Here is a 25,514-nt window from a genome sequence, read left to right as displayed (position 1 = left end):
ACTTTGATGACGGTACATCAAGATCTCCTAAGTAATATTTAAACATTTAGATTTAAAAAAAATGTCCTCTAGATTTCTATTCTTTTGCTTCTGATGACTTCATGAGTTTTGTTGGGGGCTGGAGAGATATGACTTAGCTTTAAAAATGGTTACTATGGTTATGAAAACCAGAGTTGTGGTCCCAACATCCACATAATAAATACAGTGTCTCACAAACTATAACTCTCCTATAACTCTAGCTTCAAAGGATCTAATTCACTCTTCTGGTCTTTGAACACATCAGTACATGTAATTGCACACACATGTGCATATATACTCACACAGACACAGGTACACATAAACTAAAAAATTAAAAAGATAAATCTCCCATTTAGTTATTTTTAATTCAACAAGCATAAGCATTTTAATCCAATAAACACAAAGTCTTTTGAAATTATGTGACATGCATTACATAAAAAACATGTATAAGTTATATAGCAGTTATGTAACGTGTAGCATATTTACACTTGATAGGGTTTTGGATATCATAAACTGGCATATGGGAATGTAAATATATACAAATTAATGGCCTTACAGAAATGTTATTCGATCAGACCAGGAAGCAGGCATCAGGGAGAAGGAGCTCATGACCCTTCTCCCTTACCTTTTAAGAGGTCACGTACAACAACGGCAGGAAGTACTGCCTCCTTCAGGCCTATAGCCCAAAGTCATGGGTGGAGCAAATACCACTACATTTGTGTGTGTGTGTATGTATATTGTATATATAGTGTGAAATGTGGAAATACTAAAAAAAAGACTCTACTTGAAGTGGTTTCAATCATTTATAAATTTTCATATTTTTCAGTGTTCATAAATTAATTCTTTATACTGAATAATCATAACTTACTATAATTTATATTATATAATTGATAAACTAGAGTGTACCAAATTGGACAGTGTATCTGCTTTTTTATTATGGGTAAATTTTCTACTTTTGATCAGGTGAACCACTCCTTAGTGCTGACATTTGTTCCTGCATATAGGCCTATTATTTCTGCAGCAGCAAAGCAAGAATCTGGAATAGTACCAATATTAAAAAGCTACAGTACAGCTGGGTGGCAGTGGTGCATGTCTTTAATCCCAGCACTCAGGAGGCAGAGCCAGGCGGATCTCTGTGAGTTCGAGGCCATTCTGGTCTACAGAGCAAGATCCAGGACAGGCACCAAAACTACACAAAGAAACCCTGTTTCAAAAAACCAAAAAAAAAAGCTTCAGTGCGGGATTAATGATCATCTTTCTGTTTTATTTCAACTTAAATGGGCACTTTTTTTTCCTGCTTTTTAGTTTCAGTTAATATTTAAACTTGGCCTCTTTTAAAACTGTTTTTCTGTCTTCCTTGTTTTATTTGCTGCTTTAGAGGTATTTAAATGTCCTTAATATTTTTTTTGTTAGAATCTGCAATTTAGACAAATTGAGTTTGTAGTTTTTAAAAGGTAAACTATTATATAAAAATGAAATTAACTTTTTAGCTTTAAGGTCTTGATTTTCCTTTATGTTTTATTTTCATAGTTTCTGGACTCTCTGGGCTCCACATGGGATGGGGACAGCCAAGTCTTTCCTCAAGCATCCTCTTTGATAAAGCAGTAGTCATGGTATTTGGAAAAAATGATGCGTATGTGGGTTGAACACGGAGAGATGGTTTTTGTTTCTCTTTCACATCAGAGTTGTTATATTTTTGTTTTTGGTTTGGATGGAAGGTTAACAAATTTTTAAAAATATGTGCTGTGTTTTGCTACAACTTCCAAAAGACTTAGGGATCCATTTATGGTTCATTGCTCCTATAATTTATGCCTATCTACAAATGTGTGCTTTTCCTTATTATTGTTTTTAGATTATGAGTTGTTATTTGTATCCTTGAACGTAGTGGTAAAAACTGTGAGTCAATACACATGCGTGTAAATATCCACAAAGTATATAAATGTTGTTTTTTTACTTTTTTAGCCCACAAATGGAATCTTCTTGAGCATGTTTCTCATTGTTCTGCCACTGGAGTCCCTGGCTCATGGGCTCTTTCATGAACTAGGGAACTGTTTGGGAGGAACCTCTGTTGGCTACGCTATTGTGATCCCTACCAACTTCTGCAGGTACTGTGGTCTGTTGGGCTTGAGAGTAACCACTCGACTGTTAAAGTTCTCTTAATGATTATGATAGTTCTTTTTTCACAACTTTACTTCCAAAATGTAGTGCTCTTGCACTTCATCATGTGTGTAAATCCTGACTTTAAGTGATAGTGTCATTTTCAGGATTAAATGTACATATTTTGACAGATACGTTTAGCTTATATTTTAGATAGGGCTCAGGGAATCTGCATGAACTTTTGAAGGAAAGGCCCTTCCTTAAGGAGGTGTCATGAAGTTCCTGGGAAACGATGTGAGAATGGGATGTCTGCCCGGCCGAGAGCCTGCAATTCCGGTTCTCGGTTCCTTGAACAAATTGTAAAAGCGCTGAACCTCAGTGCCTTACTTACAATAGTAATGGTACTGCCACCCATCTTGGAGGAACATTCTGGGGAGCTGGTAAGGTTTAGGATGTGGAAATACTCTGTACCATGAAAAATTCTGCACACACATGAAACATTAGCAATGAAGCTTATTAAAAACTTACTTTATTGTATTTCTTTTTTTTTGGTTTTTTGAGACAGGGTTTCTCTGTGTAGCTTTGTGCCTCTCCTGGAACTCACTTGGTAGCCCAGGCTGGCCTTGAACTCACAGAGATCCGCCTGGCTCTGCCTCCCAAGTGCTGGGATTAAAGGCGTGCGCCACCACTGCCCAGCACTTTATTGTATTTCATTCCATATAATTTTTGTCCCCCAAATGTAGGGGAAATTTGAAACTACAAACACCACTATTTTAAATCTTTTAAAAGCTAATTTTATTTACAATAGAGAAAATAGTTTCTGTCATAAATTATTTCTGAAGACTAAATGTTGTTTATAGTTTCTTTGGTCAGGGTGAATTTTTGAGATACAATTTTTAAAATCTGGTTTCAGTATTTGATAGGAACCCCTAAATAAATTTGTAACAGTGCTTCTGTGTTGAAGGCTCGCTGGAAGTAGAAGGGTCCCATAAGATGTGAATGTGCTTCAGAAAGGTCTCATAAAGTAAGACATGGCAGTTCTGCAGAAAGAATTTGTGGAAATACTAATATATACAGTTAATTTTTGCCCTGGTTACCGTTAAATGTCAGAAATATATAAAAGATTTTATTTTAGTAAATACTGAAGCATTTTGGACTAGGATTGATAGGATTGAAGTAAACTTGAGAGTTTTTAAATTTCTAATAGAAATTTCTTTTTGGAGAGGAGACCAGTGATGATTTTTGTTCCTTAACACTAAAAGCTTTTTATTTCTGTCAGTTATAAAACATAGTTTAGTGTGTTTCCCAGGGTACCATTTATTCCAGGATCAGGTCAAAGTCTTCAGTTAGTGAAAAGTCTTAATAACTAAATCTTTGTTAATGGATAATTTCTTTTATTTTTAGACCGCACCTTAAGTTAGTACATTTTGAACACGTTACAAAGATTGTGTTCTTCACTACAGAATTAAATACATAATCCCATTCTTGCTTCCCATGTTTTCTGTGGGAATTTAGTTTTCTCAACAATAAAATGTTCTTTCCTTTCAGTTCCTACTCAGGTTTGTTCTTGAAACAGTTAGTACAATCTGGCTTTTAAAAGTTCTTATTCAGTATCTATCATTCAGTAAGAGCATAAGAATAGGGACAAAGAATTGTGCTGTGTATTTCATGAGATACTGTTCCAGCCTTTACTGTTTTACTGATAAGAAATACAAGTTTTAGAAACCAGGTTTTGAGTTTTCTAAACTTAATTTTCAGCATAAAAGGAGAAGAGAAACTTGCCATTTCGTTAGCATGACTGATTATGGTTCTTTGATAATCAATTATAGATGATAGATAAGAATGTAACATAGAATAATTACTACTCTCTAGAAACCAGAATAATTGTTTTCACTTTTTTTCTCCTTTTGCAGTCCTGATGGTCAGCCAACACTGCTTCCACCAGAACATGTACAGGAGTTAAATTTGAGGTCTACTGGCATGCTTAATGCTATCCAAAGATTTTTTGCATATCATATGATTGAGACCTATGGATGTGACTATTCCACAAGTGGACTGTCTTTTGATACTCTGCATTCCAAACTGAAAGCTTTCCTTGAACTTCGGACAGTGGATGGACCTAGACACGACACATATGTTTTGTATTACAGTGGGCACACCCATGGCTCGGGAGAGTGGGCTCTAGCAGGTAAGTTCCCCTTTGTCAGTTTCATGTTGTGAAATCACAGACAGTAAAGTTCTCAGCTCACTGCTTCGCAGGTGACCAAGGTTATCTGATGACTCTTAATTTCTTTGAGATTACCTATTTCATTTTAGAATTACGTCTTATAGCATTTAGAGAGGAAAGTATGTGTTTGATTTGAGACTTAGTCAGTCTCCCTTTAATATGTTTTTAGAATCATTCCACACAGTAATATCTTCTAGAAGCTGGTGAACCGTTGACTAGCACTTCTTAGTCTTTAAGTGCTGCAAACACACATTTCAGAGTGTGTCACATGTGCTGCATTAAAATCTCACCCAGACTCTAAGTGGCGGGCCGTGCGGTAGGAGCAGTGCTGGGTCAGAAGCCCTGGCTCTGTCCCTCTGCCACAGCAGTGCTGGGTCAGTAGGAGCCCTACTGCCTTCGTTTTCACATCCATAAAACCAGGTTCCGTTGTAAGCTATAACATTCTTTAGTGCTATTGAAGATTTTTGATGCATTTATACCTTTTAGAGACCTGAGGGGGGAGAAACCTTAAGTTTACCTGCATATAGAAAAAGAAAACTTTTTCCAAGAGAAGTTCCAGAGAAGTGAGATCTTACAGTATTAAGTGAATTTGTAAGTCTTCCTAACTATAATAAAGATTTCATTAGTTTTAGGTTTTGTTTTGTGGATTAGTATGTGCCCAGGACATAAGAGAACTTGGAACATGGTAGGGTCAGCCTTAAGTAATGCCTAGGTAAGAAAAATCATGGAATATATCATGAAAAAGTAAGGTGATTTTCTTATTTTAGATTGAAAATAGTTCACTTAGATTTAATTATATCTGGCCTAGTTTGAAATTTAGCTCAGAACAGTAATACAATAGTCATAAGATGTAAGCATAAATATGTGATGTTTGGCATTCATTGCCAGTTGTTATGATTTAGTGGAGTAACCAGGAGACTAATAAAGCCTCCTTCTGGGTGTGCTTGATGGCATTTCCAGAGAGGATTATCCCTGGGACTGGGGAGAACTTCCCTGAATTTGTGTGCAGTCCGATGGTCTGCTGCAGGGCTGAATAAAGCACAAAGAGAGAGAAAGCCAGCTAGCCCAGGTGCCCTCCTCTGCTTCTCCGCTGCCATATATGAGCCGCTCTGCACTGCTGCACCTGTGTGTGATCACTGACCCCTCTGAACCCTGCAGCCCAGTAAACCTGACATCTTCAGGTTGTTTCTGTCACAAGCCTTGTTACATACATGAGAAGTCAATCATACCTACACTCCGGTCACTCCAGAAGGAAACAAGCTCAAACAGCAGATGTTTTTAAGTCGGCTTAGCCCACCAATTTCATGCCTGACTTGTGACTAAGGCTTTATCAGAAATAAAAGCAGCTTTTTAAAAACTTTATTTTTTTGCAATTTAATATTAAATAATGCAATGACTATTTTGGGAATAAAGGCAAACATTGGGCACTTTTTAAGTATCAGCTACTATGCTTAGTATTTGGTAAACAATATCAAATTTGATATTCATAAAGTCCTCTGTTACCTGCCAGTTTTCAGAGGATACAGTGGAAGCTGGAGTATGTAACTTCCTGTGATCCACCCCAGGTCTGCCAGACTCCTGACACATTTGTCCCACTCTGTTTCACATTAACATCAGCAGGCACCTGATTCCAGAAGTAGCATGCTCTGGTTGAACAGAGTTGTTAGCGTGGATCCCCCATTTTCAAGAAGAAAAGGAAATACAAGAAGGAATGCAACATTTAGTTTATAAATTCGTTTCCTTAACCTGTAGCTCTGAATGACAACCGAAAAGAGCCTTCATGGCTACTTCAATTCTAGGTAAGGAATAGGCGCCTATACATTCTAACTCAGCACTATAGAAAAGTTCTAGTCTATTAAAAACACTTTACAGAATATAGCTTCAGACTAAAGGAAACACTGATTCTTGTAAATGTAACATTTATAATAAACTTTGCAAACCCAGTGTGGAAGGGGGCATAATTTATTGGATATTCACATATCCCTGTAATTTAAAAATATTACAAGACAGTATTAGGGATGGGATCTTTCTGTGTTGTTCCAGCTTGTCTTGAACACATGGACTCAAGTGATCCTTCTGACTGCTTCCTGAGTGGAGCCTGGGATTGCAGGTGTACAACTTCGTACTCAACTAGCTAAGAAAATAAGTTTGGGGATAACTCTTTTGTGTGTACTTCCATTAAGTACTTATATCTAATATAAGTGTTTTTTCAGAACATTTACATTTTCTTCTTAAATATTTTGAAATTTATTTCAAGTCCTTTAAAAATAAATGCTACACATTCAGTTTACTAATACTTATATCACCTTTCTCTTTTAATAATAGTATCTAAATTTGTTATACTTAAGTTTTATGAAGACTTAGGAACAATTTATGAAAACTTAATTTTAACATAGAGTTATAACTTTGATAAATAGCTAGATGTAACATTCTAGAGTAATATCTTTATAGTCTTTGAAATATACTACCAGTAAATTGGCCATTATGCAATTACTTTGTTAGCCAGAAAGTTTTGTGGTTTTATAAATGTTCTAGAGTTTATTATACAAAGTAAGAAAGTAAATTACAATGGAGAATGAGCGGTGGGTATCTCATAGCATAGGATGACACTACCCTGTCTTACCTTGTAGTTCATGGATGCATACTGTCATGGGGGCCTGGCCTGGGGAACCTGCCTCGTGTGAAAGTAGTCAGCTTGAGGCAGGGTGTTGAACACTTTTCAGATGGAGTTCCCAGGCCTGCCTGACACATGCCTTGCAACACTGATTTTGCCTTGAAATTGAGTAGAACACCCCTGCTCTGTGGAAAATGCTCTCGTTTGTTCCAAATCAAATGACAAGGGGCTTTAAACTGATTATTAATACCTGTCTCTTCAGCAGCCTTGAAGTATGACCCATTAGCACTAGATTTCGCTTGGGTTAACAAATTAACATCAAGTTCAGAACAATGTTACTTTGGGAAGGAGAATCTCAATGTGCCTTTGTCCCTTACTTTGACACATACTACTTAGAATATGTAGTCTTTTTTAGATTTATGAAGTTTTAATATTGAACCTCCTAATTTTCCCTCCTTGCTTTAGGGAAATAGTTCTCACCCTTCCTAATGTTGTCACCCTTTAATATAGTTCCTCATGTTGTGGTGACCATAAAATTATTTTTGTTGCTACTTCATAACTATAATTTTGCTACTGTTATGAGTTGTAATATAAATACCTGTGTTTTCCGAGGGTTTTAGGTGATCTCTGTGAAAGGGTCATTCAAGCCCCAAAGGGGTTGCAACCCTCAGGTCGAGAACTGCTGCTTTAGGGTAAAAAACAATTAAAGATAATTATCAGTGAGACAGAAAGAAATAAAAGAAAATGTAGATACTTTATAAAGCAGTTTATCACAGATACACAGAACCTTTAAAAAACAGTCTTGGTTACTTGAAACTTATCAAATGGCTGTTATTGGAGATAAATGTTAAGTGCTTTGTATTTGGGCCAAAAGCCAAGAGTAGCACAGAGCCTACAGGAAAGCAGAACAAAATAAAGCAGGACAGAAATAACTCACAAGGCTTTATTGCTGCTGTAAGTGCCTTGTTGATGTTAAAAGAGAATTAGGGTAGAATATGCTGAAGAATATTGAAATAGTTGTGAGTGCAATGTTAAGCAGTGATATTCTGTGGAGGGTGGAATTTGTGTCATGGCTTGTAATCTGATCTCTGGAGACATTTAATATATCGGGAAATCATGAAAAATTAACTTCTGGACATTATTTGAAAAAGTGGAAGAAAATTAGTTGTACATGGAGACCATGTATTGAAGTAGTTCCTCTAAAATAGTGTGTATGAGTGTTAGAGAAGTGCATAAAATAGTTTGCATTCTTAGCCTTTCTCATAACAAGCTGATGAATAAATTAGTTATACAGAGATAATGTGACATAGCCTGGCTTTGAGGTCCTATTACAAGCAGAGTTGCAAATTACAAAACATACTCTTATTAGTTTGATAGTTTAGCAAAGAGGATGTTTTCTCTTAGTAGAAATACATATTGTGAAATTAGTTGGTTGGATTTTTGCTAGTAAATTCCAACATATTAAAGCTCTTTCTAATTGTGAAAGTAACAGTTGCTCTGCGGAGGGTTTCTTTAGGCTTTACAGCCAGCAGGGAAATGATCCTCGAAAAGACAAGAATGAAACAGGGTCTAGCCCAGTTTGGTACTGGTGCTGGGCAAGGATGTCTAGAGTCTGACATTAGCTCATGTATTTTTGCCATATTTGCAAGATTTTGGAAAAAGTTTTCAGGTAACAATGAATTCAGCCCTGTGAGTATAACAAAACTCAAGACATGTTTACATTGAAGCTTCTTACAAAGTAAATATGGCTTTATCCTTAAGATGGGTTCTTGATTAAGATAAGGTGTAGTGGGAGTTTTCTGTTCTGCCTGCCAGCTCCCAAATAACTACATGGAGACTTCTTATTAATTAAGAAACCTCAGCTGATAGCTTAGGCTTGTTTTCAGCTACCTCTTATAGCTTAAATTAACCCATTTCTATTCATTTATGTGCTGCCCTGAGGCTTGTTTACCTCATCTACATACTTCCCATTCTGCTCGAGTCTCCCCATAACTCTGCCCTTCTTCTTTCCAGAGTTCTCTCTGCCCCAAAAATCCTGCCCAGCCATCAGCAGTCAGCTCTTTATTAACCGATGAGAGTAATACATATTTACAGTGTACAAAAAAGATTATTCCACAGCTAGAAAGGTCTAGGGAGAATGACCGAAGTAAATACAATCCCTGAAGGAGTCAGGATTTGTTTGGCCTGGCCCTAACATAACGTGGAAGTCAATTAGGCCTTAGGAAAGTACAAATGACATCACTCACAGGGATGAATTTTACGGCCTAGAAATAATGCTCAAGGTTTTAGGGGGGAAGGGTCTTAAGTAAGTAAAACATAAATACTAGAAGATCTGGGCAGAGCCTAGGTCATTAGACAGCAAAGGATCACCATATTGTAAAGTGCATCCATTCCCAGCATTCCAGGAGGACACGTTAAACATCTCTTTTCTTTGAAGGATGCCCGTAGGTTAAACTTTCCTGGCCTATCCAGTGCTTATCTGTATGCACAACCACTTTTTGCCCTCTCCTGTTGCTCCATTTAAGAAATTTGGAAAATAGGAAAAAATATTTTTCTGTTAGGAAAGGCAACAGATTTCCAAATACCCAGTAATTCCTACTGCTGTAGTTTCTGTAGGGAAGCTTCTGTGTTGTGTTTGTCCTCATGGTATAAACATCCCTCATAAAATTTCTTTAAGTTTTACTTTATTATAGAATAATCTGATTATTCTATAGTTTATTTCTGTCCCCCTTGTTTCAGATTTGGTAGTACCCTAGACATCAATGGTAAGAAGTATTTGTAAGTTTGCCTCTACTTCTGTTCTTTTCTTGGGATAGATCCTCAAATTGACATGATTGTGTCCTTTGGTCATTGAGAGAGCTGGGGCGGATTGAGGTTAGGAGGGTTGCCTCGGGCACACAACTGCAGGCAAAGTGTCCAGTGCCTTCATTCTCTGTACTGGAAAGACTGAAGACGCTGGCAAGACTCATAGACCTGACAGAAATCTAGCCTGATGGCAGGATACAAACATACAAGAAGTTTCCTTTTGTGTATCAGTAGTGAACTCAATCAGGAAAGCATTCCCACCCACAATAGATTCAGAGAAAAAAGGGGAAAAAAAGAACAAAACAAAAATCTAGGAATAATCCCACCTAAGGACGACAAAGACTACTATGGTGAAAATTATAAAACAACTAAGAGAACAATTGAAGAAAGCGAAAATTCTCCCATGTTTGTAGATTGGGAGAATTAATATTATTAAACTGCCATATTGTAAAACAATCTACAGATTTAATGCAATCCCCATTAAAATACTAATGAAATTCATTACAAATAAGGAAAAAAGCCTGAAGTTTGTGAGTGAGGGCTCCGTGGGTGAAACCACTGAACTAGATGATTTTGTGGGTAGAAATAAAGGGTGGTTGAGGAACTCAGACCGCCAGGCTGTTGTGGGGTGGGCAGAGAGAACAGCAAGTGGCAGAAAGAACCCTGTGGATTTGTGGGGGGCAGGTAGCAGTGGGATGGTGCTTGTGAGTCAGCACGTCTGGGAGGTGAGTAGATGAAGTGGGGTGGGAGCCAGGACAGCCTGGGGGCTAACTGGGGACTTTGATCTGTTACAGTCTGTTTGAGTTCATTAGGAACTAGGTGTGTGTGTGTGTGTGTAAGGGATAAGGGAAGTAATGACTTTTCCTGACAAACAGAAACCCACTTTACAAGGTTTCTGATGAATGCTGAGTTTAGGTTTTGTTTGCTGCTAGCAATTTTTCTATTTACCTGGTCAAAGTCCAGCCTGAGATGAGCCCAGACTATGATTTTTTTGGGGCCTGCTTTAGACCTAACAAAATTCATATGAAAACAACAAGACTGAATAATCAAGCAGGCTGAAAAAAAAGTGCAGTGCCTTGTAGCTAGAGTTTTCCTGCCTGGCCCACAGTCAGGACAAATCTCTCTCACCTGCCAGTCCCACAGCCGCTCAGACCCGACCAAGTAAACACAGAGACTTATATTGGTTACAAACTGTATGGCCTTGGTAGGCTTCTTGCTAACTGTTCTTACAGTTTAAATTAATCCATTTCCATTAATCTATACCTTGCCACATGGCTCATGGCTTACTGGCATCTTCACATGCTGTTTGTCATCGTGGCGGCTGGCAGTGTCTCTGACTCAGCCTTCTACTTCCCAGCTTAATTCTTCTCCTTGTCCCGCCTATACTTCCTGCCTGACCACTGGCCAATCAGTGATTTATTTATTGACCAATCAGCAACACATTTGCCATATAGAACATCCCACAGCAGTGCCTCTAGTACGTAGTATAGGTGCTGGGATGTAAACTAGCTTTATATATATAGTAGTGTGGAGCCGGAAGGTTTCTCCAGTTTTGCCTGGCCCCAAGGTCGCACAGCCGCTTATAAAATAATCATTCAGAGACTTAATTTTATTTACCAATTGTATAGCCTATGGCAGGCTTCTTGCTAGCCAGCTCTTATAACTTGACCCATTTCTATTAATCTGTAAGTTTACAGTGACCGTGGCTTGCCAGTATTTTCACATCTTGCTTCTGGCCGTGCTGGCATCTCCCTTCTCTGCCTCTCTTCTTCTTGTCTCTATGCAATTTCCCCCTAGCTATAACCTGACTTACCATTGGCCAAACAGCTTTATTTATCAACCAATCAGAGCAACACATATTCACAGCGTACAGGAAGACCTCCCACAGCAGTAGTGACTCTACTCTATCCATGTTTTCTGGAGTGTTACTTTTCCATGGTACTTACCTTCTAGTGATTGAGAAGCCTGGTACACAGCAGTTAACAGACTGGTTTTTGTCTTTAACAGCCTCCATGTGTCTCTCCCTCTTACCCGTCTCTCTCTTTCCCTCCCCATCCCTCCTTCCTTTTTTTTCCCCATTCATTTCTACACACCTTTCTCTTCATGGAATATTCTGGATGGCTCTCTACTTTTTGTTCAGAATCTGGAAGAGCTATTATGTTGCTATTTGAGTTGTAGGACCACTGTAACTACGGTAGCTGTGAAAGCAACCAGAGAGAAAACTGAAAAGGGTGCTTTTGTTCTAATAAAGTGCTATTTGTGTAAGTGATTATTGAGTAATACTAACTAATAATTCAATAAAATTAGTTTTTCTGTAAATTTAAAGTTTCACAAAGTCTTCTTTTGATTTTCTACTATGGAAGAATATAATATCAACCGTCAGGTCAGAAAAGCCAGTTGGCAGCTTTCATTAGGGATTATGAGCTGTCATTTGCTACCCAACTTTAGAATGTTTGCTTTTCTGTCTAATTTTACTTTTCTTTTACTAAATTTCTTACAGTCTCTAACTTACAGTAGTTTAGTTTAATTATTTTACATGGTGCAAAAGCTAGATGCAGTCAATGCAAAGCATATTTTATGTTTAGATATTTTACCACATGAGCACTGTGGTAATCTTGGGATGCTGGGCAGTGTCAGCCAGTTGCAGATCCTAGCCAGACACAGTCACAATGGTAGACAGCTAATGCTTAAATGTACTGTGTTGGGAGACTTTGCTGTTTGTGTTTAGTAGGTGTGGTATATTGAATAGAATTTGAACTTAACATTGTTTTTATTTTAGAATGATCTTTATCTGTATGCAACTTTATTGTAAATCAAGGAACATATATATAGAAATCAATTTTCTTCAGTTATCAGCATATTTTATGTAAGTTATAGGTCTAAAATATATTTTTAAAAGTATCTTGTGAAAAGACACTTTGAAAGTATCTTTCATTTTTCTGATTATTGTTACTTAATATTCTAAAAATATTAACAGAAACAAGAGACTTCAGAAATCACCACTGAACTGAATTTTTTCTTGTTCACAGGTGGAGACATACTTCGCCTTGATACGCTTTTAGAATGGTGGAGAGAAAAAAATGGTTCCTTCTGCTCCAGGCTTATCATCATATTAGACAGTGAGAATTCAACCCCATGGGTGAAAGAAGTGAGAAAGATTAATGACCAGTATATTGCAGTTCAGGGAGCTGAGCTGGCGAAGACAGTGGATATTGAAGAAGCTGACCCCCCACAGCTGGGCGACTTTACAAAAGACTGGGTGGAGTACAACTGTAACTCTAGTAACAACATCTGCTGGACTGAGAAGGGCCGCACAGTGAAAGCCGTGTACGGTGTGTCCAAGCGCTGGAGTGACTACACCCTGCACTTGCCCACAGGAAGTGATGTGGCCAAGCACTGGATGTTACACTTCCCTCGGATTACATATCCATTAGTGCATTTGGCAAACTGGTTATGTGGTCTAAACCTTTTTTGGATCTGCAAAACTTGTTTTAGGTGCTTGAAAAGATTAAAAATGAGTTGGTTTCTTCCTACGGTGCTGGACACAGGACAAGGATTTAAACTGGTCAAATCTTAATTTGGACACCAGGGAAAGATATTGAGAGTTCATGTTACCATGTATCACTAACTTGCCGTTTTTTTGTATACTGTATTTTTATTTGTGGGAAATACCTTGCTACTTTTGTAGCTGCTCTCACTTTGTCTCTTCTTAAGTAATTATGGGATATGTAAGATACTGGGAGGAAGCATGACTTTATACTAAAAGTATGCAGAGGGTCATAAAATGCTGAATGTAAATGTGTAAGAGATGTTAAAAATAGGAGTGCACTTTCAAGCATGTTTTCATTTCTCTCCAGTGAAAAGAAAAACAGTTGTCTATGCTCTGCAGTGGCCAATGAAGAATTCTTAATGCCTTATTTTCTAGGCATACATTAGAGAATATAGACCAGACAAATGTGTTTACTATTTTAAGAAGACTACCAGTTTACTTAGTAGAAGATTCCTTTATGTGTGTGACTCACAGGTTTGACTCCAAGACTATTTGCAGAAGAATAAGCTCTTGGAGCAGGAACAGACCTGCTCAGGACGACAGCGACATGCCCTTCCTCCATCACACCCAAATGTCTTGGCTATGACCTTTACCAGCACAGCAGAGAAGCCCAAAATGCCTTTGAGATGAAAACATTGTTGACGTAGGTAACAATAAGAGTTGAGAGCCTACAAACTGTTTCTTCCTGTGTTAGTAAGGGACTCTGAAAATACTGGTAATTTTAAGAGTCTTTCTCAGGGTAACTGTTTTCTTAATGAGTAGTATTTCCACCTATAACTCCTTTCAAATAAATTGCCATTCTTTTCACAAAGTACTCTTATAAAATAAATGTAACAATTTCTCATTGACCAGTTCATTCTATTTTAAGTATCTCTGTGGAGTTAATGCTCTGCCATGAAAATTATTTTTCAGATCCTCTTGTGAACTTTTTTCTGCTGAGGTCAAAAGATGGGAACAGATCATTTTTGTTGTTGTTGCATACTTGTATTGTATTATGTAAAAAAGTATTCATGTTGGCAGTTTTAGGTAAGCATAATGGTGTGGTTGTAATTTTTAAACTTTAATTCAGTGTTTTGTTGGAGTAAAGTAGGCACTGATCAGGATATCACCTTAAGAGGTAATTCACTTCTTGTTCCCTTCCAATAATACTTACATTCTAAATTTTCATCTTTGAAAGAGGGAAATATAATTAAATTGGGAGATTATTTTTTGTTAGTGATGTGACTTCTCACCATTGAAGCCATTTTTCCATCTCCAGAGAGAGGAGGTAATGCACCTACCATTTTCTACCGACTTCGAAACTGAAGTTTTATTGAGGAAGAAGTCACAGCATCAGGGAACACGTATACCACTATCTATGCAGCATTGCTACAGCCTGACTCTTTCTATGTTTGGAATACTGTATTCCTAATACTTTGAATACAATTTTGTTAAAAATGAAACTTTTATTTAATGTGAAATTAAGAGTTCCTGAATATTTTACTATATTAAAAGTGGAAGTTATGCAAAATGCCTGTTTCATGTTTGGTAGCAGGTTGATTTGAGAGCATACAGTACTGTATTGTTTATATTTGTATAATCTAAATGCACTAGTGTGGTGTGTCATGATTATTCTGTTGAATAATGATGTAGAAAAGCTATGAGCTGAAATTATTTAGTCCATGGCTTCTTCAAACAATTATTGCTAAGTAAAATCTCCTTCTCACATTTCTCAACCAATAGCAAGCAAATTAGTTTTCAGTAAAGCATATTTTTTCCTCTATGAAAGCCAAATGTAAAAGTATATTCTTCATTTTTTATAAAGTAGAAGTATTTAAATGGTTTTGGAGTTACATTCAAAAGATGGCAGCCATTTAAAACTACAAGGTGTGTGTGTGTGTGTGTGTGTGTGTGTGTGTGTGTGTGTGTGTGTGTGTGTGTGTGTGTGGAGGAGGAGGAGTAGTAGTAGTAGTAGCAGCAGCAGTAGTATAAGAACAACCAAAAGAAGTCTTTGGAATGTAAGTGTGACTTGAGCTAACTTAATAAAAAATTATAGTCTGTCAATTTGGGTTAATATTCCTGCCCCCAAAATAAAAAGCTTAATAACTTTGGGATGGAATCTTAAGTGAAAGCTGCTGAATCTAAATCAGTAATCCATAAGGTAAAGAAGAAACTTTGTAAGAAGGATAAAATATTTGCTTACTATGACCTAAAATTTCAAAAGACTAGATCAGCAATGAGATAGATATTCACAAGATTGCCATTTTATATGTAGTGATGTGAAGTTGTTACTTGGAGTGAAAGGAATCAGTTTAGGCCAAAACCTTACAATTACACAAAGCAGAGATAACATGGAGATAGTTTTCAACAGAATTTGTATCCCTGCTAAAATCATAAAAGTGCTTTCCCTTGAAAACATTTTGAAGCTGGACCAGTCATTGGTTGGCCACTCCCACAATTTCTGTGCCACCTTTACCCCAGCACATCTTGTAGGCAGGACAAATTGTAGATGGAAGGTTTTGTGGCTGGGTTGATGTCCTAATCCCTCTACTGGAAGTCTTGCCTGGTTACAGATGACCCCATTGATTCATGTGACCCCATGACCTAGGAGTGCTATCGTTACCTACTTGGCTAAGACAAAATATTTAGGGTAACAATACAATGGAAAAGTCATGGGGAGAATGCCTACATTGCTGTGCATATCTTTTTAAAAACTGAATTTTTAAACTTATTTGTTTTTACACCTTAACCACAATTTTCCCTCCCTCCTCTCCTCCCAGTTGCTCCCCCAAAGCTTCTCCTACGGTTCAGGCTACGTATCCCCCATTGCTAGGGGTCTTAGCTAGGGTCATCCTCGTAGATTCCTGGGAGTTTGCATTGCACTAGGTTTCTAGCTCTTCCCAAAAATGCCCCCCCCCCCCCGATTCCAGTTGTCTCTTCCAGTACTCTCTCCCTCCATCCTCACCCTTCACCTGATCCCTCTTGTTCCCATTCTTGTCTATTCCCCAGATTCATGTGTCCCCCTCCTTGAGCCCTCCTTGTTACTTAGCTTGTCTACAACATAGGTTGTACCATGGTTATTCTTTACTTTATGGCTAGTGTCCACTTAGAAGTGAGTACATACCATGTTTGTCTATACAATGAGAGGATGCTCACCCCTGACACTGCCTGGAGGGCCAGGACGCAGAGGCAGGATAAACTAGAGACCTAGGATAGAACTCTTAAAAAAAAATCCATGAAATAATTCCTAATGATATTCTGCTGTACTCATAGATTGGTGCCCAGCTGACAAAGAGATATCATCCAGCCACTGATAGAAACATGCAGAGACCCATACATAGCCAAACATTAGGCAGAACTCTGGGAAACCTGTGAAAGGGGGAGGAAGGATTGTAGGAGCCAGAGGGATCGAGGACACAAGAAAACCCACAAAACCAACTAACCTGGGCTCAGAGGGGCTCTCAGAGACTGAATCAACAACCAGGGAGCCTGTGTGGGACTGAGCTAGACCCTCTGCGTATATGTTACAGTTGTGTAGCTTGGTCTTCTTGTGGGACTCCCAACAGTAGGAGCAGGGGCTGTCCCTGACACTGTTGCCTGCTTTGGGGACCCTTTCCTCCTGCTGGGTTGCCTTGTCCACACTTAATAGGAGAGGAGGTGCTTATTCTCACTGCAACTTGTTATACCATGACTGGTTGATAACCATCAGAGGCCTGCCCTTTTCTGAAGGGACGTGGAGGAGGAGCAGTGGCTGTGGGGAGGGGGAGAAGCTTTGGGGGAGCAACTGGGAGGAGAGGAGGGAGGGAAAATTGTGGTTAAGGTGTAAAAACAAATAAGTTTAAAAATTCAGTTTTTAAAAAGATATGCACAGCAATGTAGGCATTCTCCCCATGACTTTTCCATTGTATTGTTACCCTAAATATTTTGTCTTAGCCAAGTAGGTAACGATAGCACTCCTGAGGTAGAGGCAGGAGAATCATGAATTCAGGATCAGCCTGGGCTATCTAATGAGAGCCTTCCCCCAAAATTAAGTAAGCAAGTAAGTAAATAAATAATGTATTTCTGACTTTATTTTCATTTTCTCTGGTCCACATGCTCTCTTTCTAGGCTAGGAAGGTTGGATTTTCTCCATTTCTACATCTAGTCAGATTGAAGATTTCTCAGAAGTGGAACTTACAGAGTATGACTGATGGACAAAAGAGTTTGGCTACATAATCAGTGACAATTCACTTGTAGAACCAGAACTAGACCTAGTAACATAATTTAATGAAAAGTCAGGGGAACGTCTCATTTTTAGTGTGTCTTCCTTACTACCTACAATGCATAGAAATGAAACATGAAATGATTAAATCTAATAATTTTGAGCACTACCCTATATAAAGTGCGTGTCTCTTTTCTTTTTCTTTTTTCCTTTAATAACATTTTTATTCATTTTACATATCAACCACAGATTCCCCCTCTCATCCCTCCTCCTATTCCCAACCCTTTGCCTCCCCCCCCCCATTCCCTCTTCCAAAAGGGTAAGTCGTCCCATGGGGGGACAACAAAGCCTGGTACATTCAGTTGAGACATGACCAAGTCCCCCCCACCCCATCCCCGTGTATGTGTGTTTATTCATTACTTGGACCAAGCTGACTCAAAACTTAAAATTTTGGTAACCTAAACAGCCAAAATTTTGTTTTGTTTTGTTTTTGCATTTTTACATACCTTAATACATAAATGCTGGCTTGGTTGATTAAGAAAAGCAAATTTAGCAGTCAATTTGAACTAAAAATAATTAGAAGAGGTAGACAATTTTAGTAAGCTTTTGTTCTTTATTTGGTCTAGACCTAAAAATGCCAGTTTGTCACCACCCATAAATTTATAGAAGTGTCCTGGGAATAAGGGAGGAGCCCAGCATATCTTCTAAAGCAGGAATGCTTATGTCTATGTAAATAAGAGGATTTTCATATTAAAATGCATACTGACATTTCACTTAGAGAATAGTGCATTAAATTTAAATATAATCCATGTTACTTCAAAAATTCCTATTAAGTAGGTTATTTATTTTATCTTCCTTATCCCAGAATACTGAAGAAATGTTTGACACAATACTGGAATTTAGTGACATCCTGTATAGGAGGCTTTTTAAAAAAAGAGGTCCAAAGACTTGGAATACAAATAGTAAATTTCACTGAACAAAGCATTCATTTGTATACATCTGTGGAATTTTAGATGGGCACCATTTCAAATCAGTTTTGTACAATTTCTAGGCTCCTCAGGGTAGTGATTTTCTGATCTATACAACTAAATATTAGTAATGAAAATAGTGTTGAGATGTTAATTTGCAGTGCACAGTCATGGACGTCTGTTCTTCCCTACCTAAGTGCTCTTTCCAACTCTACTCCCTGAATTCTTTTCTTCTTTTCCATAGGAAACAACTTTATAAGTGACCATGGGTATAGTTTATGATGTTCTAAGTGTTTTCCTACAATTAATTTCATTATGTCTTCCCAAACACTTAATATAAACTTTTTTTTTGTTCCATAAATGATGAAACTAGGATAGTGGACTTGTATAAAATGACAGAAATTGGGTCTAATAAACTTCTCCGAAGCCAATTTGAGACGCAAATTGGGTCCAAGACTCAGCTCTGGTTCAAAACACTTAGCTACTACTTTCTAATCAAATGTACATCTTTAGTGTATCTACTGTCCTTTTATATTCAGACTGTGGTACAAGCATTCTTGAGACTTTGATAGTGAACTCCTTCAGTCCTACATTATATGCATTACATACATATGTAACTACAATGTATATATACACACATATTGCTTGTATATAGAATGTCACATTTTTCTTCACGTTTCCAACTTTCACTATATATTATACCCATGGCAGCCTGAGTCCCACAGTACTCTGCTGACAATCCTCCTAGTAATTCACCAATTATCTCCCTATTGTCAGGTGAGTAGATAGACATCATTTCTGTTGATCTCCACAGCATTTATTAACTACTTTTCCCCCTTATGTTTGGTTTCTATAATACTATTAATTTTCTGTAACAAGTCTTTTTCTGCCCTGTCAGCCAGCTGCCTAATCATGACACAGTGTCTTATTATTAATCATCAAAGCTTGGCCTTAGCTCAGGCTTGTTTATAACTAGCTCTTATAACTTAAATTAACCCATTTCTACTAATCTACTTCTGTCATGTACCATCCATCCTGTTTCTCCTGACATCTCTGGCATACCTAGATTCATTTCCTACTTCCTCTCTCATAGATAGAGAGAGGAAGTAGGAACTAGTTATTGACCGTTCAGTTTTTTATTAAACAAATCACAGCAATATATCTTCACACAGAGTACAAATACCCCACAACAATTTTCTTACTACCTCTCAGGATACCCCTGGGAATATTGGTATATTTTTCTAAGCCTTCTCTTTGTAGTTAGTATGTTAAATTGAAGATTGCACTGCCTGTTCTATCAACTGTGTTCTGTAACCTTATCCACATGTAAGAGTTCAGTTGCAACCCATTGATTATTCTCAAGTGTCTTCATTAGCCAATTGTCTCTGCAAAGCTATCTGCACATGTATTTAGCATTTGTATACTGAGCACTGCCTTTCACAGACTACTCAAATTCAGTAAGTGCCAGTCAGAATCCACCTTAGCCTCCACATTGCTTTATCCTCTTGACTCATACATATGGATGGTACTACTCCACTTATCTCTCAAAGCTTTACCCTTGATTTTCCCACTTCCTTATTCTCATAACATATTAGACTCTTAAATCTTATCAATTCTTTCTAGTATTTATAAAGCCATGTCCATGCCTCCATTCCTACAGCCTTTGCCTTATAAAGATCCTTCATTTTCTTAATTCAAGTCCTGATTTTGGTTTTGGTTTTGTTTGTTTTTCATTTGATCTTTATATATTTGTCAGAACTACTCTATCCCTTTCACTCTAAGATACTGGTTCTCAACATGTGAGTAGTGACCTCTTTGTGGGGTCGGGGGGATGTCAAATGACCCTTTCACAGGGATTATCTAAGGCTATCAGAAAACACAGATATTTATAGTACAATTCATAACAGTAGCAAAATTACAGTTATGTAGTAGCAACAAAAATTTTACGTTTGATGATCACCACAACTAAGGAACCATAGTAAAGGGTTGCAACATTAGGAAGATTGAGAACCTCTTAAGATAATTAGACCTGGTTTACCAGTTGGCAGTTTCCAGCCTCTAGCCATTCCTTATTTTAATCAAGAACTATTTGCAAATCTTCAGAAAAGCCATACAATTAAAAACATTTCCATGCTATGACATTAGTCACAGTTCCCACATTAGCAACCTTGGCAGAGTAGACAGATATTTCTTATGGCTTAAATCTGGTACAAGATGTATTTTCCCGTACTCTGTATGAATCACAGTTATGAATCCATCAGAAGTTGTCAGAGTAGATGACAGGCATAAACAGAAGTTAGTATAACAGCCTGAATAATGAATGTAGTGTCATTAGTACTCATAACATGTTGGAGATGGAAGGATGATTGGGAAGGGGAAGGCCTTAGATCTGGTGGAAAGCTAGGTCTAGAGGATTAAACATCTACAGAGCTATTGCACATCACGTCCCATTTTACTACAGAGGCAGGAACCCATTCCACCTGAACTTTATTGAGACGTGGTAATATCTAGTATCCAGATTGTGGAAAACAGGATAGGAACCACCGAGACCATGGATAAAATAGCTCACTTGCAAAACCATGCTTGGAGATTTTTTTTCGGCATCTGTACCTAGCTACACTTCAGCAAAGTACGAGGTGGAAAGTACTAAGTACTTCTCACATGGCCTCATACACTCAAGGTGAGACTTGTCTGCTCATAAAATCAGAGATTCAGGGTATGTGCAAGTGGGATTCTTCCCACTCCATGCTATCTAGTAACTAGATTTCAAATTCCAGAGTGGAAGAGCTAGTCCTTACTCTCACTCTAATTCCTTTAAGAAATGTATCTCAGGCCCGAGTCATTCAATGTAGTCAGTGAATAACCCAACTCCACAAAGAGAATCCTGTCCTATCATGTCCTTCAAATGGTACTAGAAGTTCCTTTCTAGAAACACTAGCATATTTGAAGTTCAGGCCTGTTGGGAGCCTCAAGAATTCAGAGATGCTTCCATGTCTCTCTAGAAGATTCCAGATTGGAACCATAATTGTGTTCTTCTGCCTTGTGGATTTGATGCCTAATGTATCTACAGCTTTGATTTCCCATTGTCTTCTTAAATTTATTTGCTAGGCCTAATTCATCCTGGGAGGCAGAATGAAAATTTAAGTAATCACATGTTTTCTTGTTCTTTTTTTTTCTAGGCATAATTTGAAAATACAGTTTCAGTATATAGTCATGAAATAACTATCAAAGATCCCAGCTTCACCAAAATTTTAGTTATGCCTACCTTCTTTAGTTAGGTAAGGGAACAAGATGGATGCTTTCTGTAATCTTCATTCTTCAGCTTAAATGTTGGACCCTTTGAAAGATGTGGGAGGGGCTGGGGTGAGGTAGAAGTAAGGAAGTCGGAAAAGATTTGGCACTCTTTAACATGATGGCCTGGCTCCATCTCTAGCTCTCTGCATCTGTGTGTTTATAACACACCTTGCGTCGATCCTCCTTTGCTGGGGGAATCTCCCACCTGTGTTCACTTGCCTGTTTTTTTCACTCTTCCCTTGGGAACTCATCAGACACCATTGCATCCATCTGCTCCGGTCTGTCTGCTCTCGTGGCATATACACTTACAGGAATGACCTGTATGACCACATCTTAATTCTGTGTTCAGGGCCTTCCTTTAGTCACAGGAAAACCCTTTGTACCTTGCCCCGACAAGTCTGAGCATGCATACAAATCAGAAGCTACCTGTCAGCACATTCTCCAGCACCTACCCACTTCTACTCTGTTTTAGATTTCTCAGATATGAATCAACACAAGTCAATGTGCTGCAACTAGCCATGAACCTAGTCCTTGGAGAAGGCCAGTTCAAGTCACTTTTGTTCCATCACTTTCCATCACTGCAACAAAATAACCAACAAACAATTTAAAAGGAGGAGTGAATTCTTTTGTCTCCTGGTTCCAAAGCTGTCAGTCCCCGCTTGGCTGGTTTTATTGTCTTTGGGCCTTTATTAAGACAGTCGTCTTAGTGTAAAGATAGTCTAGTCATTCTTTCTGTGGGTATTTATTTATTTATTTATTTATTTATTTATTTAGACAGGGTCTCACTATGTAACTCTAACCAAAACTTTTGCAACTTGCTATGCTGAACATTCAAATTCCTAGAGATCCACAGAGCCACTGACCTCTGCCTCCTGGGTGCTAGGAATTAAAAGCTGGAGCCACCACACCCAACCTGATTTAGACGTTTTTATGAGCATTCCATTGCAAGCCTTTTTCACTTGAAGACTTGTATCTTCATAGAGCTGAAAATTGTAATGTTTTCTCTCCTATATTTTCTGCCTAGTCACTTTGTTAATGCCCTGCTACTGGGGCATTATGTATTCACTTTTTTTTTTATCTTGTTCTTTGGCTTGGAAGACTTCTTGGGCTTTATCTTCCAGTACTTCTCATGATCCTTTCTCCTCAGCAATCACATTTTTAACTTCCAAGAACTCTGTTTACAATTTCTCTTTTACAATATAAATGAAGTGTCTTAGACTTTTCTGAACAGTAATTAAGACTTTAAAAACATGTTTGGATTTCTATAATGCTTCTTCTGGAATTTGATGTCATTCTTTTAGTTTCTATTAGTCTCCCTTTGCAACCCAGGCTTCCTAAAACATCTGAACTCCATTGGCTGCCTGTTGGTATTTAAGAAGGATATAATACAATATAATATATAATATAAAGTAATATAAAGTGGCTGTCTTCCATTTCTTGGTCCATGGTAAGAACTGATGATAGCCACAGAGATTCATATTGAAGTGAAATGATTGAAATTCATCATTTATATATTTTGGTGACTACTCACATGGTAGAAAAAAGGATGATTTAGCTATAGGTGAATTTAGATACTCTTCATAGAACTGTTGGGGTTATTTTCCCTAAAAACCTGTCTATGACCAACAGAGGTTGGTCAATATAAATAAAGACCTTTAACTACTAACTGCAGAATGAGTTAATGAGCCACACTTCTTAATCCCTCCCTCAGTTTATCAAAAGTCTATGATGCTAGGCAGTGGTTCTCAACCTGTGGGGCGCAACCCTCTTTGGGATTTGAACAACCCTTTCACAGGGGTCACCTAAGACCACTGGAAAATACAGATATTTACATTATGACTCATAACAGTAGCAAAATTACAGCTATGAAGTAGCAACAAAAATAATTTTGCCGGGCGGTGGTGGCGCACGCCTTTAATCCCAGCACTCGGGAGGCAGAGGCAGGCGGATCTCTGTGAGTTCGAGGCCAGCCTGGGCTACCAAGTGAGTCCCAGGAAAGGCGCAAAGCTACACAGAGAAACCCTGTCTCGAAAAAAACCAAAAAAAAAAAAATAATAATAATAATTTTGTGCTTGGGGGTCACCACAACATGAGGAACTGTATTAAAAGGTCACAGCATTAGGAAGATTGAGAACCACTGTTTAAAGCCATTCTAGAGTCATACTGAATGTTGGTGATTCAAAGAATCTTCTCTGAGGCTGCTCAGCTACAGCTTGCTCCTCTCTGAAATACCCCGCTACGCTCTTCTGTTTTTCTTGTCCAGACATTTAGTGAAATCTCAGGTCTGATGATAGATCCTCCCACTCTTTACAGCTACTCCCTACAGTCAGTCTTTAGTTCCCTGTTAATCTAATGTGAACTTGAGGAGAAAACTTAGTCCTTGGGTGCACTATCTTGAAATCTAAGTTGATGACATTTTCATTTTCCACCAACCGTGGTAAAATAGACCTCTTCTCCTAGTCAGAACATAAACTGCGGGAAGTTTTTTACTCCAGTGGAAATGTCAGAGAGATTCCAGATGAAATGAATGTGCTCTTTAGTGGAGCGATTACAGGGTAGTTTGTACTAGCAAGTCTGGGTGAGGTGAATGAAGGAGGGCTGACGTCCTCATCAGTAAGTGGGGGCTTTAGCAACAAACAGGACCAAAAGCCTGGCTGAATGCTCGGGGTGACGAGCGGAGCCGCCAATCCTTCTGAGAACTGAAGTGGTGAGATGGGTTTCTAAATGTCTGCTTGAAGCACCAGTTCTGCTTTTTCTCTGGAACACTGGCAAGATCACCGTAGTGGAGGAGGGCCTAGCAGGCAGACATTCCAGGCAGCTTTTATGCACTCTCATGTTGCTTAGATTCTCATGTTTGCATTGCTGGGGGAAGCCAAATATGAATCAAAATGACCTAAAGTTGGGTCCTCACTCTTCCAGTTCAAACACTGAAAAGAAGAAACTGCTCGGTATCTTGGCAGTGAAAGCATGGAGGGTTAGAGTTGGAGCTTACTGAAGGACTCAATCTATTTCAAGCTGTAGTCTGCCTCTGGCTCATTGCAACTTGCAGGGCATTCTAAAGAGTAAATCTCTCATTCTAACCCCCCAGAATGAAAAACATGTAGTTCTGCACAGACACATGCACACACATGAACATACTGTATGTTCCTCTGCAATCTTCTTGTACAGCCTTTTTATACCCAAAGTGAAGGGGGCAAAAGACCTCCCGTCTCAGGGACACCGTGGTTCAAGGAACAAATAAGCATAAACACCTTCTTCATACTCAAGACATCTGGCAATCACACCTTTGACCATACATCTTGTTATCCAGCCTTAAGAAGCAAAGACAAGCTTGAACTTTCTGACCTTGAGTCAAAATGGAATCAAGCCACAAAATGAGTTACTGTGGACTCCCATAGTACAGTCAAGAAGAATGCACTTAATAAGGAGAGAAATTGGACCCATCATAGGTATAGAGTCAATGGTAGTAGTACTTTAAGCATCTTTCCCAATATGGTACTCTACAAGATATCTTATTTCAGTTTAAACCGACAACCCTGTAGTGGGTCGTCATTCCAGCTTTGATCTGGAAGTTCCAACCCCCATTGAGGCTTCGGTAACTGTCACGCCTACAAGGCAGGGCCAAGAGAGGACCCTGAAGACCCGAGATCCGGATGCACTGGCTCTCTGGGTTCCTGGACCCTGGACGCTGGAGGTAGACAGAGCAGAGTTCTCCAGAGAACACCGCCAGACTGTGCTATGCCTTTCCCAGACTCTGTAAA

General features: G+C 38.4%; 1 protein-coding gene across 2 annotated transcripts in view; it reads left to right on the top strand.

The window, feature by feature from the left end:
• Positions 1-15,401, top strand: part of Tmem168 (transmembrane protein 168) — a 29,311-nt gene extending 13,910 nt beyond the window's left edge. For both annotated transcript variants that reach the window (XM_052720618.1, XM_052720619.1), the window contains exons 3-5: positions 1,981-2,123; positions 4,029-4,303; positions 12,791-15,401. In XM_052720618.1, coding sequence (XP_052576578.1) covers positions 1,981-2,123; positions 4,029-4,303; positions 12,791-13,338 — 966 coding nt within the window. In that variant the 3' untranslated portion in view covers positions 13,339-15,401. The remainder of the gene's footprint in view (positions 1-1,980; positions 2,124-4,028; positions 4,304-12,790) is intronic.
• Positions 15,402-25,514: the final 10,113 nt, after the last annotated feature.

This window comes from Peromyscus californicus, unplaced genomic scaffold (genome assembly GCF_007827085.1).
Source record: "Peromyscus californicus insignis strain IS unplaced genomic scaffold, ASM782708v3 Scaffold_6__1_contigs__length_162567912, whole genome shotgun sequence".
NCBI lineage: Eukaryota > Metazoa > Chordata > Mammalia > Rodentia > Cricetidae > Peromyscus > Peromyscus californicus.
The sequence above is the reverse complement of the archived record's forward strand: the minus strand, read 5'-3'. Positions and strand labels throughout refer to the sequence as shown.